Here is a 13,223-nt window from a genome sequence, read left to right on the forward strand (position 1 = left end):
CCCTTATCCTTAGACTGTGACCCCTGGTTCTGGACTTCCCCAACATTGGGAACATTCTTCCTGCATCTAACCTGTCTAACCCCGTCAGAATTTTATATGTTTCTATGAGGTCCCCTCTCATTCTTCTGAACTCCAGTGAATACAAGCCCAGTTGATCCAGTCTTTCTTGATAGGTCAGTCCCGCCATCCCGGGAATCAGTCTGGTGAACCTTCGCTGCACTCCCTCAATAGCAAGAATGTCCTTCCTCAGGTTAGGAGACCAAAACTGTACACAATACTCCAGGTGTGGCCTCACCAATGCCCTGTACAACTGTAGCAACACCTCCCTGTCCCTGTACTCAAATCCCCTTGCTATGAAGGCCAACATGCCATTTGCTTTCTTAACCGCCTGCTGCACCTGCATGCCAACCTTCAATGACTGATGTACCATGACACCCAGGTCTCTTTGCACCTCCCCTTTTCCTAATCTGTCACCATTCAGATAATAGTCTGTCTCTCTGTTTTTACCACCAAAGTGGATAACCTCACATTTATCCACATTATACTTCATCTGCCATGCATTTGCCCACTCACCTAACCTATCCAAGTCGCTCTGCAGCCTCACAGCATCCTCCTCGCAGCTCACACTGCCACCCAACTTAGTGTCATCCGCAAACTTGGAGATACTACACTCAATCCCCTCATCTAAATCATTAATGTACAGTGTAAACAGCTGGGGCCCCAGCACAGAACCCTGCGGTACCCCACTAGTCACTGCCTGCCATTCTGAAAAGTACCCATTTACTCCTACTCTTTGCTTCCTGTCTGACAACCAGTTCTCAATCCATGTCAGTACACTACCCCCAATCCCATGTGCTCTAACTTTGCACATCAATCTCTTGTGTGGGACCTTGTCGAACGCCTTCTGAAAGTCCAAATATACCACATCAACTGGTTCTCCCTTATCCACTCTACTGGAAACATCCTCAAAAAATTCCAGAAGATTTGTCAAGCATGATTTCCCTTTCACAAATCCATGCTGACTTGGACCTATCATGTCACCTCTTTCCAAATGCACTGCTATGACATCCTTAATAATTGATTCCATCATTTTACCCACTACCGATGTCAGGCTGACCGGTCTATAATTCCCTGTTTTCTCTCTCCCTCCTTTTTTAAAAAGTGGGGTTACATTGGCTACCCTCCACTCCATAGGAACTGATCCAGAGTCAATGGAATGTTGGAAAATGACTGTCAACGCATCCACTATTTCCAAGGCCACCTCCTTAAGTACTCTGGGATGCAGTCCATCAGGCCCTGGGGATTTATCGGCCTTCAATCCCATCAATTTCCCCAACACAATTTCCCGGCTAATAAGGATTTCCCTCAGTTCCTCCTCCTTACTAGACCCCCCGACCCCTTTTATAACCGGAAGGTTGTTCGTGTCCTCCTTCGTGAATACCGAACCAAAGTACTTGTTTAATTGGTCCGCCATTTCTTTGTTCCCCGTTATGACTTCCCCTGATTCTGACTGCAGGGGACCTACGTTTGTCTTTACTAACCTTTTTCTCTTTACATATCTATAGAAACTTTTGCAATCCGTCTTAATGTTCCCTGCAAGCTTCTTCTCATACTCCATTTTCCCTGCCCTAATCAAACCCTTTGTCCTCCTCTGCTGAGTTCTAAATTTCTCCCAGTCCCCAGGTTCGCTGCTATTTCTGGCCAATTTGTATGCCACTTCCTTGGCTTTAATACTATCCCTGATTTCCCTTGATAGCCACGGTTGAGCCACCTTCCCTTTTTTATTTCTATGCCAGACAGGAATGTACAATTGTTGTAGTTCATCCATGCGGTCTCTAAATGTCTGCCATTGCCCATCCACAGTCAACCCCTTAAGTATCATTCGCCAATCCATCTCAGCCAATTCACGCCTCATACCTTCAAAGTTAGCCTTCTTTAAGTTCTGGACCATGGTCTCTGAATTAACTGTTTCATTCTCCATCCTAATGCAGAATTCCACCATATTATGGTCACTCTTCCCCAAGGGGCCTCGCACAACGAGATTGCTAATTAATCCTTTCTCATTACATAACACCCAGTCTAAGATGGCCTCCCCCCTAGTTGGTTCCTCGACATATTGGTCTAAAAAACCATCCCTTATGCACTCCAGAAAATCCTCCTCCACCGTATTGCTTCCAGTTTGGTTAGCCCAATCTATGTGCATATTAAAGTCACCCATTATAACTGCTGCACCTTTATTGCACGCACCCCTAATTTCCTGTTTGATGCCCTCCCCAACATCACTACTACTGTTTGGAGGTCTGTACACAACTCCCACTAACGTTTTTTGCCCTTTGGTGTTCTGCAGCTCTACCCATATAGATTCCACATCATCCAAGCTAATGTCCTTCCTAACTATTGCCTTAATCTCCTCCTTAACCAGCAATGCTACCCCACCTCCTTTTCCTTTTATTCTATCCTTCCTGAATGTTGAATACCCCTGGATGTTGAGTTCCCAGCCCTGCTCATCCTGGAGCCACGTCTCCGTAATCCCAATCACATCATATTTGTTAACATCTATTTGCACAGTTAATTCATCCACCTTATTGCGGATACTCCTTGCATTAAGACACAAAGCCTTTAGGCTTGTTTTTTTAACACCCTCTGTCCTTTTAGAATTTTGCTGTACAATTTTGCTGTACAATGGCCCTTTTTGTTCTTTGCCTTGGGTTTCTCTGCCCTCCACTTTTCCTCATCTCCTTTCTGTCTTTTCAAACTCCATCTCAATTCATCATGCGCTCTCCTCTGAGATCACTAGCCCCTCCTATCTTCCCTTAATGTCTCCCTCCATGTGAACTCCCCAACACATATTCATGGCCATCACCTCAACCTTGCTATCTCTCGTGGACTCTACTTCCTTCGTGTCAATCTCAGATAAGACCATCTCTGACCACTTTCTTGAATCGTACTCCACCCACAACTCCCTCCCCCACCCCCCCAAACTCCACATAACCTTACTTCCTCCCATGTCCGCCCCTGGAAAAAACACTCTCTCAACTCACTTACAACTGCACTTACAAAATCCCAACTGTCCAGCCTTTGGCCCTCCATTCACTATGACATTTGCGCAACTATCGATCTGCTCAACCACACCCTCACCACCACCTTTGATGCCCTAGTCCCTACTAAAACACTCTCCCACCCTGGCCGTTCCCCGATATCTTCGCTCCTTTAAGTCCAAGGGACGAAGACTTGAATGGTCAGGGCGGACAACTGGCTGGACCACTTAAAGCATTATCAAGTCCTGCTCTCGTCTGCCAAAATTGCTCAGTGTGCTAGAATTGTGGAATGTAAAGATAAAGCCCGGCTTCTATTGTCCACTGCTAACCGTCTTCTCCCCCATCTCCTCCACCCTCACCTCCGACAATAAGTGTGAGGAGCTCATGGACTTCTTTGTCTCTAAGATTGAGACATCCCTATTCTAATAGCTGCCTCTGCCCTCCCTTCCCCTAGTCCACCGGGCCAAACTTCCTCCAAGGATACCCCTGCCTAGACCTGAACCCACATCTTTCTCCAGTTTCTCTCCGATCTCTCCTCAACCTTTCCACGCTCATGAGACCTACTTCTTGCCCCTTTGACCCTATTCCCACCAAACTGTTGATCTCCCAACTTACTTTTCTGGCTCCCATGTTAGCTGACATTGTTAACAGTTCTCTCTCCTCAGGTATAGTCCCCCTCTCCCTCAAATCTGCCGTCATCAACCCTCTGCTCACAACCACTGGACGTCCCAAAGCACCTTACAGCCAATTAAGTACTTTTTTCTTCTAGTTACTGTTGTAATGTAGGAAAACATGGCAGCCAATTTGTGCACAGCAAGGTGAGAATGACCAGATAATCTGGTTTAGATGTTGATTGAGAGATAAATATTGGCTAGGACACGAGGGATAATTCTCCTGCTCTTCTTAGAAATAATGCCAATTGATCTTTTTTACATCTCTTCAATAGTGCAGCACTCCCTCAGCACTGCACTGGAGTGTCAGCCCAAATTTATGTGCTTAAGTCTCTGGAGTGGGACTTGAACCCACAATCTTCTGACTTTGAGGTGAGAGTGCTGCCCACTGAGCCACAGTGGACACTGTTGAAGCATTGTTCATATATTCATCAAAAAGGGAGATGGATAGCTGCTTGACAAATAGGCATGTTAAAGGTTATGGGGAGCTAGCAGAAGCGAGGGATTAGAATAGGTGGCTCAAGTGGAGATGATTAGGGCAGACTTTATCGGCCGAGTGGTCTGTATCATTGTATGGTTGGTTTCCGAGTAAAGCAGAGGCAGTTTGATGGGAATAGTGTCGAAGGAGCAGGAAGTAGGTCTCATGGACAAGATGACCACAGAATGGTCATGAGGAGAGATCAGTGAGAAACTGGAGAAAGATGTGAGGCAGGGAAGTTTGGCCCGGTGGACTAGGGGAAGGAAGGGAAGAAGCAGAGGCAACTGAATGGATGGTCTCAATTTGAGAGACAAAAGTCAATGAGCTCCTCACACTTACTGTGGGAGGTGAGGGTGAAGGAGACGGGGGAGAAGACAATTAGCAGTGGACAATAGAAGCCGGGCTTTATCTTTACATTCCAGAATAATTCTAGCATACTGGTGTCTCCTCTCCATTAATGCTGCCTCAGTGCAGAGGTATTCCTCACCTGCGTTATTTCCTGTGTGGTGATTTCTATCGCATGCTCCTCCTCGCTGCTGTCATCCAGTGTCGGCCGGTTCAGGTACTTGTCGTGTAAACTGGCCAGCTCTTTCATCTTCTGTTTTATTCTGGTGATGTCAAACTGAATCTGAAAGGAGAGAGCGAATAAAAACATCTCAACATGCATCCCACCTCAATGACACGTGGTGGCTCTCCATCAATGTTCCCTGTGAGCTGCCCTTTGTTCTGTGCCACTTGTTTCCTTGAGTGCATGGTTCCTGTAACTTTCCACCCACGCGCGGTATTTACAACAGAGAAACCCGTGACGTTTCCCATTGCTGAGCGGCTGCACAGATTCATCATCCTTAAACCATGAAGGTTATGGGGAGATTTATCATCATCATAGGCAGTCCCTCGAAATCGAGGAAGACTTGCTTCCACTCAGAGTTCGCAGGTGGCTGTACATTCCAATACGAGAATTACAGTCTCTGTCACAGGTGGGACAGACAGTGGTTGAAGGAAAGGGTGGGTGGGACTGGTTTGCCGTACGCTCCTTCCGCTGCCTGCGCCTGCTTTCTGCATGCTCTCGGCAACGAGACTCGAGGCGCTCAGTGTCCTCCCAGATGCACTTCCTCCACTTCGGGCGGTCTTTGGCCAGGGACTCCCAGGTGTCAGTGGGGATGTTGCACTTTATCAAGGAGGCTTTGGGAGTCTCGTGTCGGGCATGCGGACGGTGTTGGACCTAGTCATCAATGTCTGCCCTTGCTGATAGTAGGCAGCCTAGGAATGGAAAATGGTCCACGTTGTCCAGGGCCGCGCCATGGATTTTGATGTCCGGGGAGCAGTGCTGTGTGGCAGGGTCAGGTTGATGGAGGACCTTTGTCTCACGGATGTTTAGTGAGAGGCCCACTATGGTGAAGATGTTGACGATGGCTTGGAGTTCGGGCTCTGAATGTGCGCAGACGCAAGCTTCATCCGCGTACTGTAGCTCGATGACAAAGAATGGGACGACTTTGGATCTAACCTGGAGGTTGAACAGGTTCCCAGTGGTTCTATAGTTTAGTTCCACTCCAGCGGGGAGCTTGTTGAGAGTGAGATGGAGCATTGCAGCAAGGAAGATTGAGAAGAACGTTGGCGCGATGACACAGCCCTGCTTGACCCCGGTCCGGACGTGGATTGGGTCTGTGGTGGATCTGTTGGTCAACCGTTTCGGCTGCTCCCAAAAGTTTGTCACCATGCGCAGATTAGAGGGAACGTGTCTCCCTCCCCTCACTGATCATTGGAAGCCTCTCTTTCCTTCACCTTCCCGACAGACTTTGATTTTGCAGAGCCTTCCCACTCCCTCCTCCGAGTCCAACAGTTGATTATAGGGAACCTCCTCTTCATCTCTTTTCCCCCCTACGCCCACCAAAGTCACCCATTGATTACAGAGACCCTGACCACTCACTAGCTATCGTGTGAACATTACCCTGAACACGTGTCTCACTTTCCCAGAGACTACATCACCCGGAGACAAACTAGTCACTTACCTGCTCCACTCCATCCACCCATTTTGGTGGCAGTCTCTTGGTGACACCAATGGCAGCTTCTGGATCCAGGCTGATCCCGGACACCAAGGCCATGCGATCATCAGCAATCTGACAAGAAGACAAACACAGTCAGTATCCTCATCCCACAGGGAATGCATTCTGACTGCACACCTCCAGATACTCAGAAGTACCAGCCCGTGTGCAATTATTACTTGGGCCCTTTAATGTGGCCCAACCTGTGTCAATGCTTCTTCTGATATCAAAATTAATAGTTTATATAAAAAGGTTAATTTAGCATCCTATGGTTCCATGCACAGAAGTCTCTAAAATTTAAAATAGTTTTCCCAAAGCAGAATCTCTGCTTGTAACCTTTTCTTGTCATTACAATACCAGCTTCATCAGCTGTTATACAGGACCCTGTTTAAAGATTAACAGACAGTGGAGGGAAACAGAAAATATCGGAGATAAAGTAAACCGTGTGGTGTGTAGCCCGGATAACGGCTCAGGCGTCACAGGTTGGGCAGGTTCTGGTGCAATATTTTAACTGCATCTATTTACAAAGGTGTCTGCTGCGGCTCCCAAAGTGGATGTCCTGAGAATCTGTCCCAATTCGAGAGGGTTATATCGCCGTTAGCTGGGTGGAGGGGAGACTCAAATGTCCGCCATTGCATTATTCCTGAACTTACCTCCCACCATGTTTCAACCCAGTGAACTAATCGCAACAAGTACAGATTGGCCAATCCCCTGGAACACCGGCTCTCTGGTCACCTGCTCCCTCGACACTCCAAACCTGTCGCACCTCCCAACGGATCAGCTCAAAATAATACTGCGCCCACCCCCAGAATCCCCAAGGCTGTGCCCCTCCTATCCACTCTAGATGGAATGTGGTATCTGTTTTCTTGGAGCAGTCTCAATCCCACCGTCCCCCGCCCTTTCAGCCTATGAAACGCAGCCCTCTGCTACATTATCTTCCTCCATTTTAGAATCCAGCTGCACTGTACACACCCCGCAACGATTATTCCAAACATTCTTTTAGTCTTTGAGTGAAGAAGTTCTCAATATATTAATTTTAGCTTCTTCTAATTAAGCTTTAGTCCTACTTTACTTTCTCAAGTTAAAGTAATATTCTAGATTTACTCTCTCTACACCATTTAATACAATTTGGATCCCCCCCACCACAACCCCCTCTCTCTAGACTGGAGAGATTAAGCTCTCATCTTTCCTCAACACTCAACTTCTTTTACACTGGGGTTCAGTCGTTTTCTGAACCCGTCCCAATAAGTATACATTCTCGGTGTAGCATGGTAAGCAGAACGGTGTGTGAACAAGCCAGCACAGTATCGAGCTGCAGTGTCACCTCCTGAGAATCCACCTCCAGTCAACCGGTCCAGCAAAATATCCCTGCATTTCCAGACTGAGTGACGGGTCCATCATTACCTCCATTCTAAGGCCCCCTCTGCTCATTTAATCCCACTCACTATCTATTCTGCTCAAGCGCCACTCTCTCCACAAAGGACTACATATAAAGATCCCAATAAAATATTCAGCACCCTCTTCACAGTCAGAGACACAGTTCAGTACAGAAGGCAGCTACTACACAATGAGGTGTCCTTAATGCAAGAGCCATCAGCAATCCTAAACATGTTATATAGGGGACCCTGCAACACACTAATTTAATCCAATTAAAAAAAATAGTAACAGGTCGGTAGAATTTCAGGAGAGAAGTATGTGGGGAAAGATTTTCTATCTGCCGGTTGCAGCATTCAGGCACTATCCCTCTGATCGTCAAATATGGGACACTGAGATTAGGGAACGTTGGCGTGGGGAGAAAGTATGAGAGGGGAGCACTGACATTGATTGTCCTCTGACAGTGGAGTGGGAGCTGGGGCCAAGCAGGCATCCAAAGTCAGAGAGAGTGCACAGGCCGCTCTGGAGAAGATCCCCAGGGAAAGATACAGCGAGACCATGAAGAGATTTAAAAACACGGACAAGTAGTGGAAACTGACATACTGGGGGCGGGGGGGGGGGGGGGCGTGGAGTGCCTGCGGAACTCAGCAAGAGCGGGGTAATGGATGCGTGTGCGTTCAAACAGGATAGGACTCTGGATGCAGAGCTCTGCAGTGTATGGAGCAGGGGGGTCATCCTGGAACAGCATTCAAGCAATCAGAAGGTGCAACGATGTACGCGTGGACTTGGGTTTCAACAGCAGAGGGGATAAAGGGACAATGTTCAGAAGTGTTGGTAACTGGCGAGATGCAAGGTAACGATGACAGCTCAGGGTCTAGCAGAACACACAAGGGTGCATTCCACCATACCAAATAAATCAAACTGAAATCATGGTGTAGGGTATGAAACATTGGGCATCGTCGGTGTATAAACATAGTAAACTCCCATTACTATCGATGGTCCAGAGGTCTCTCATTTGGTGTACATATGTGGGGTGAGGTGGGTTGTGTTTTGCGGTGATCTCATTGAAACACATAAGATTCTGAGGGGGATTGACAGGATAGATGCTGAGGGATTAGTTCCCCGGGCTGGAGTGTCTCGAACTAGGGGGCACAGTCTCGGGATAAGGGATCGGCCGTTTAGGACAGAGATGAGGAGGAATTTCTTCACTCAGAGGGTTGTGAATCGTTGGCATTCTCTACCTCAAAGGGCTGTGGACGCTGAATTGTTGAGTAGATTCAAGACAGAGATCGATAGATTTTTGGACTCGAGAGGAATCAAGGGATATGGGGATCGGGCGGGAAAACGGAGTTGAGGTCAAAGATCAGCCATGATCTTACTGAATGGCGGAGCAGGCTCGAGGGGGGTCGAACGGCCTACTCCTGCTCCTTTTTCTTAAGTATTAAAGGCCATTACCGTCAGAGGTGGAAGTTCTAACACCTTGAACCCCAGAGTCAATACCTCCCAGCCATTTGGGAATTCGTGTTAATGTGAATTTTCAACACAAGATTAAACGGGGCTCGAGCACCAATAGCTTCGCCCTTTTGCAGTTTATGAATGATAAATTGGTCAGTACCTCATCCAACTCCTGCAGCGATTGGTTGCATCCATCAAACCCCGGCCAACCAGGGAGACCAGAACAGAGGAAACAGACACAGGTGGTCAGATCAGACAGTGAGAAAAAACACACACACAGCAGACCGTAAATGAACAGAATCCAGTAACCCCAGTCAGGTCTGTGCCCGTGTGTCACGTGCCATGGCACGCGACACACGGGCACAGACCTGACTCGGCCCACCAGCTAACAGCAGCCTGCTCACTTTACCTGGAGAAAACACAACTGCCCTGCTTGATGACATTAATCCTGGGACTTTCTTTTCCCCCCCCCACCCCCGTCTTATTTATAATGCCGAGATGGGTGGAAGGCGCACTATCGAATACAAGTGAGGGATCTGGTCGAGAGGGGTTACTGAGCCTGGTGTGAGCAAGCTGCAGAATGAAAGCTGGGCCAGCAGCTTAGTGGTTTATCACTGCATGTTAGCTTCAGTATCTCCTCACAGACAGACTCACTGACAGTTGTAGCATTTGCTGCTTGAAAAGACTTACTTTTATATAGAGCCTCATCACATCTCCCAGAAACATCAACAACAACTTGAATTTATATAGCGCCTTTAACGTAGTAAAACATCCCAAGGTGCGTCACAATGTTTTAAGACACAAGAAATAGATTTGACACCGAGCCAGATAGGAAGAAATTACAGATGACTAAACGCTTGGTCACAGAGGTAGGTTTTAAGAAGCGTCTTAAAAGAGGAAAGAGAGGTAGAGAGGCGGAGAGGTTTAGGGAGGGAGTTCCAGAGCTTGGGGCCTAGGCAGCTGAACCGATGGTTGAGTGATTATAATCAGGGATGCTCAAGAGGACAGAATTAGAGGAGTGCAGACATCTCGTGGGGTTGTGTGGCTGGAGGAGATTAGAGATAGGGAGCGGCGAGGCATTGGAGGGATTTGTACACGCGGATGAGAATTTTGAAATCGAGGCGTTGCTTAACTGGGAGCCAATGTAGGTCAGCGAGCACAGGGGTGATGGGCGAGCGGGACTTGGTGCGAGTTAGGACATGGACAGCCGAGTTTTGGATGACCTCAAGTTTACATAGAGTAGAATGTGGGAGGCTAGGAGTGTGTTGTATTGGTCAAGTCTAGAAGACTTGACTACTCCAACACACCCAAAGTGCTACACCAGCATTAAATTACTTTTGAAGTGCAGTTATCATCTGGGTAAATGCAGTCGTCATTTTGCGAGCAGCAAGATCTCACATACAGCACAAGATAAATTACCCATTTAATCTATTTTGTTGATGTTGTTGGTTGAGGGACACGTTGGCCAAAACATTCCATGTTCCTCCTCCACCCTTCAGTTTAACAGCTCACATGAAAAACACCAACTCTGAGTACAGCACTCCTTCAGCACTGCATGGAAGTATCAGCCTAGATTCTGCACTGCAGTGGGGATGTTAAGCATTCAAGATTTAAGTTTTTCCAAGTGGAGGGATTTTCTGGCTATAATTGTTTAATGTTGCACAAAGATCCAAATCATCTTTGTCAGAATGTCAACATACAGCGTCCAAATGGGACTCAATGATCTGGAGAGAAGTTCACTGATGTTAGTGACACTATATCTGTACTAGTACAGTTCACTGGCACACTTGGCAAGCTGTTCCTTTCATGAAGTTTATACGCTCTGTGCACAAAGGGCTTGGCAGCTATAAATTAGGCTCAACAGATTTGGTTATCGACTAAACCTTTGCAACTTGCTGACATCAGCTGCAGACATGTTGCCAACTTCCACAGATGTACCGATGACGCCAAGCTCTGCCTCTGAACCAGTTCTCTCAATCCCTCCACTGCCTGTGCGCGAGACCGCTTGCCCAACATCCACGATTTCCTCCAGTTAAATATCGGGAAGACCAAAGCCATTGCCCCCTCAACAAACTCCATTCCCCAGCCACCAACTCTATCTGCCGCCCCAATCACTGAGCCTAAAGCAGACTGTTGGCAACCTCCATGTCCTATTGGTCCCCAAGCTGAGTTTCCGACTCATTATCTTCTCCGTCTCAAAGACCAACTACTTCTACCTCAAACACTGCCCGCCTCTACCTCTACCTGACCCCATTAGATTTGGAAAATCTCATCAATGTCTGTGTTACCTCCAGACTCGACTATTCCAACTCCTAGCTGACCTCTCAACCTCCATAAACTTCAGCACATACAAAGCTCTGTTGATTCCCACTATTTGAGGGATATGGAAATTTACTTTTAAAGTTACATTTTCTGTTAAATGTACCCTTTTGTAATAAAACAAAATGGAGTCTCAGTTCTCCCAGAAGCCCCTGCAGCAGACAGCCTGTTTCTGCATAAACATAGTAACCTTGACTGATAAGTGATTAAAGAAAGGCAGAAGTCATCTGTGTGAGTGAGGGAACCTTGAACTTACCCTCCCTATCCTGTTAGAACTATACTCCCTGCTAAATAACTGTCGTTGTGCTAAATCTTAGAAGTATTAGATAAAGGCTGTATAGATAAGTAGGAAATTAAAACAAGGATGTAATGTTAATTAAGTGATTAAAGAACTCCTTATCTGTATTTGCTGACCGCAAGGGCAGAACTGATACACGTGATGGAACCATAATTTCTTTGTTTGTTCTTCTGTATAAAGATAGTGTGATTTTGAACCTCTGTAGAAGTCTTTGCTGAGCCTTTGACTTAGCAGGACTTTTCCTCGCAGCAAGTAAAACTTATTAAAGGAGCTGTTTATGTCAGAGTTTCATTTTTACTAGTTAAATTGAGAGTCGAGATTTCGACAGGGAGACCAAAGCTAGGGATCATAAATAGCAGTCACTAAATTTCTTTACCCAGAGAGTGATTAGAAGATGGAACTTGCTACTACAAGAAGTAGTTGAGGTGAACAGGGGAAGTTAGATATGTACACGGGAGTAAAGGAATAGAAGGATATACTGATCGCGTTAGATGAAGTCATGGAGGAGGAGGCTCGTGTGGAGCATAAAGACCGGCTCAGACCGAATAGGCTGTTTCTGTGCTATAAATTCTGCCACTTATATCCTACACCATACAAAGTCCCTTCACCACTCTCTTTGGTGAACCTACATTGGCTCCAGATTCCTAACACCTTCAATTCTGATCCTCGTGTTTAAATTCCTTCCTGGCCTCGACCTCCCTATATCTCTGTATCGCCCGTCTTCTTACACCCCTACATTTCTCTGCCCGACTTCTTGTGCAACCCCTTTGCTTCTCCCCACAATTGGCGGCCTGATCTTCAGCCCCACTCTCTTAATTCCCTGGATAAGCCTCTCCACCATCCTTTCCTCCTTTAAGCCCCTCCTTAAAACTCACTTCTTTAACCAAGCTTTTGGTCAGCCCCCTTACATACCTTCTGCTTTGGCTTGGTGGACATTTTGTGGATTACACGTCAGTGAAGCACATTTCGACGTCTTTCAACATTAAAGGCACTATACAAGTACAACTTGTTGCTTCAATATGGAAAATGTATAATGATGCCCCCATAGGTACATCCCTGAACACTATCCAGAAAACCCCCAGCCCTCCTCAAAACTCCAATGAACCATCATTTTGGAAGTAAACCTGCAGTTTTGTTTAAAAAAGAGAAAGGCTATCACTTTGTAACAAGACTGATTGACACAAGATCTCTAATCATATCTCAAGCAGTCTCCAACCAATAGGAATCAGCACTACAGCAACACACAACAGGATTAGTGGTAGAACTCTCGCCTCTTATGAAGAAGGTAATTGTTCAACCCCGCGCCTCTGGAAACTTGAACGCACATCTAGGCTGACACTCCGGTGCAGGACTGAGGGAGTGTTTCTTCTGAGACATTTAACCCTCTCACATGGACATGCACCCCATGGCACTATTTGAAGAGCGGTGGGGTTTTCCCCGTGCCTTGGCCAACATTTATCCCTTAACTAACATTGCTAAAAACAGATCAATTAACTCATTATTGTTTGTGGGAGCTTGCTGTGTGCAAATTAGCTGCCGCATTTCTTA

General features: G+C 46.7%; 1 protein-coding gene across 2 annotated transcripts in view; it reads right to left on the minus strand.

Annotated features, from left to right (window-relative positions):
* The window catches only part of stx16 (syntaxin 16), a 38,850-nt gene that overhangs the window by 13,181 nt on the left and 12,446 nt on the right, over positions 1-13,223 (minus strand). For both annotated transcript variants that reach the window (XM_070895924.1, XM_070895925.1), the window contains exons 2-3: positions 6,197-6,304; positions 4,675-4,815 (exon numbers count right to left, since the gene is read on the minus strand). In XM_070895924.1, coding sequence (XP_070752025.1) covers positions 4,675-4,815; positions 6,197-6,304 — 249 coding nt within the window. The remainder of the gene's footprint in view (positions 1-4,674; positions 4,816-6,196; positions 6,305-13,223) is intronic.

Source organism: Pristiophorus japonicus, chromosome 12, assembly GCF_044704955.1.
Source record: "Pristiophorus japonicus isolate sPriJap1 chromosome 12, sPriJap1.hap1, whole genome shotgun sequence".
Lineage (NCBI taxonomy): Eukaryota > Metazoa > Chordata > Chondrichthyes > Pristiophoridae > Pristiophorus > Pristiophorus japonicus.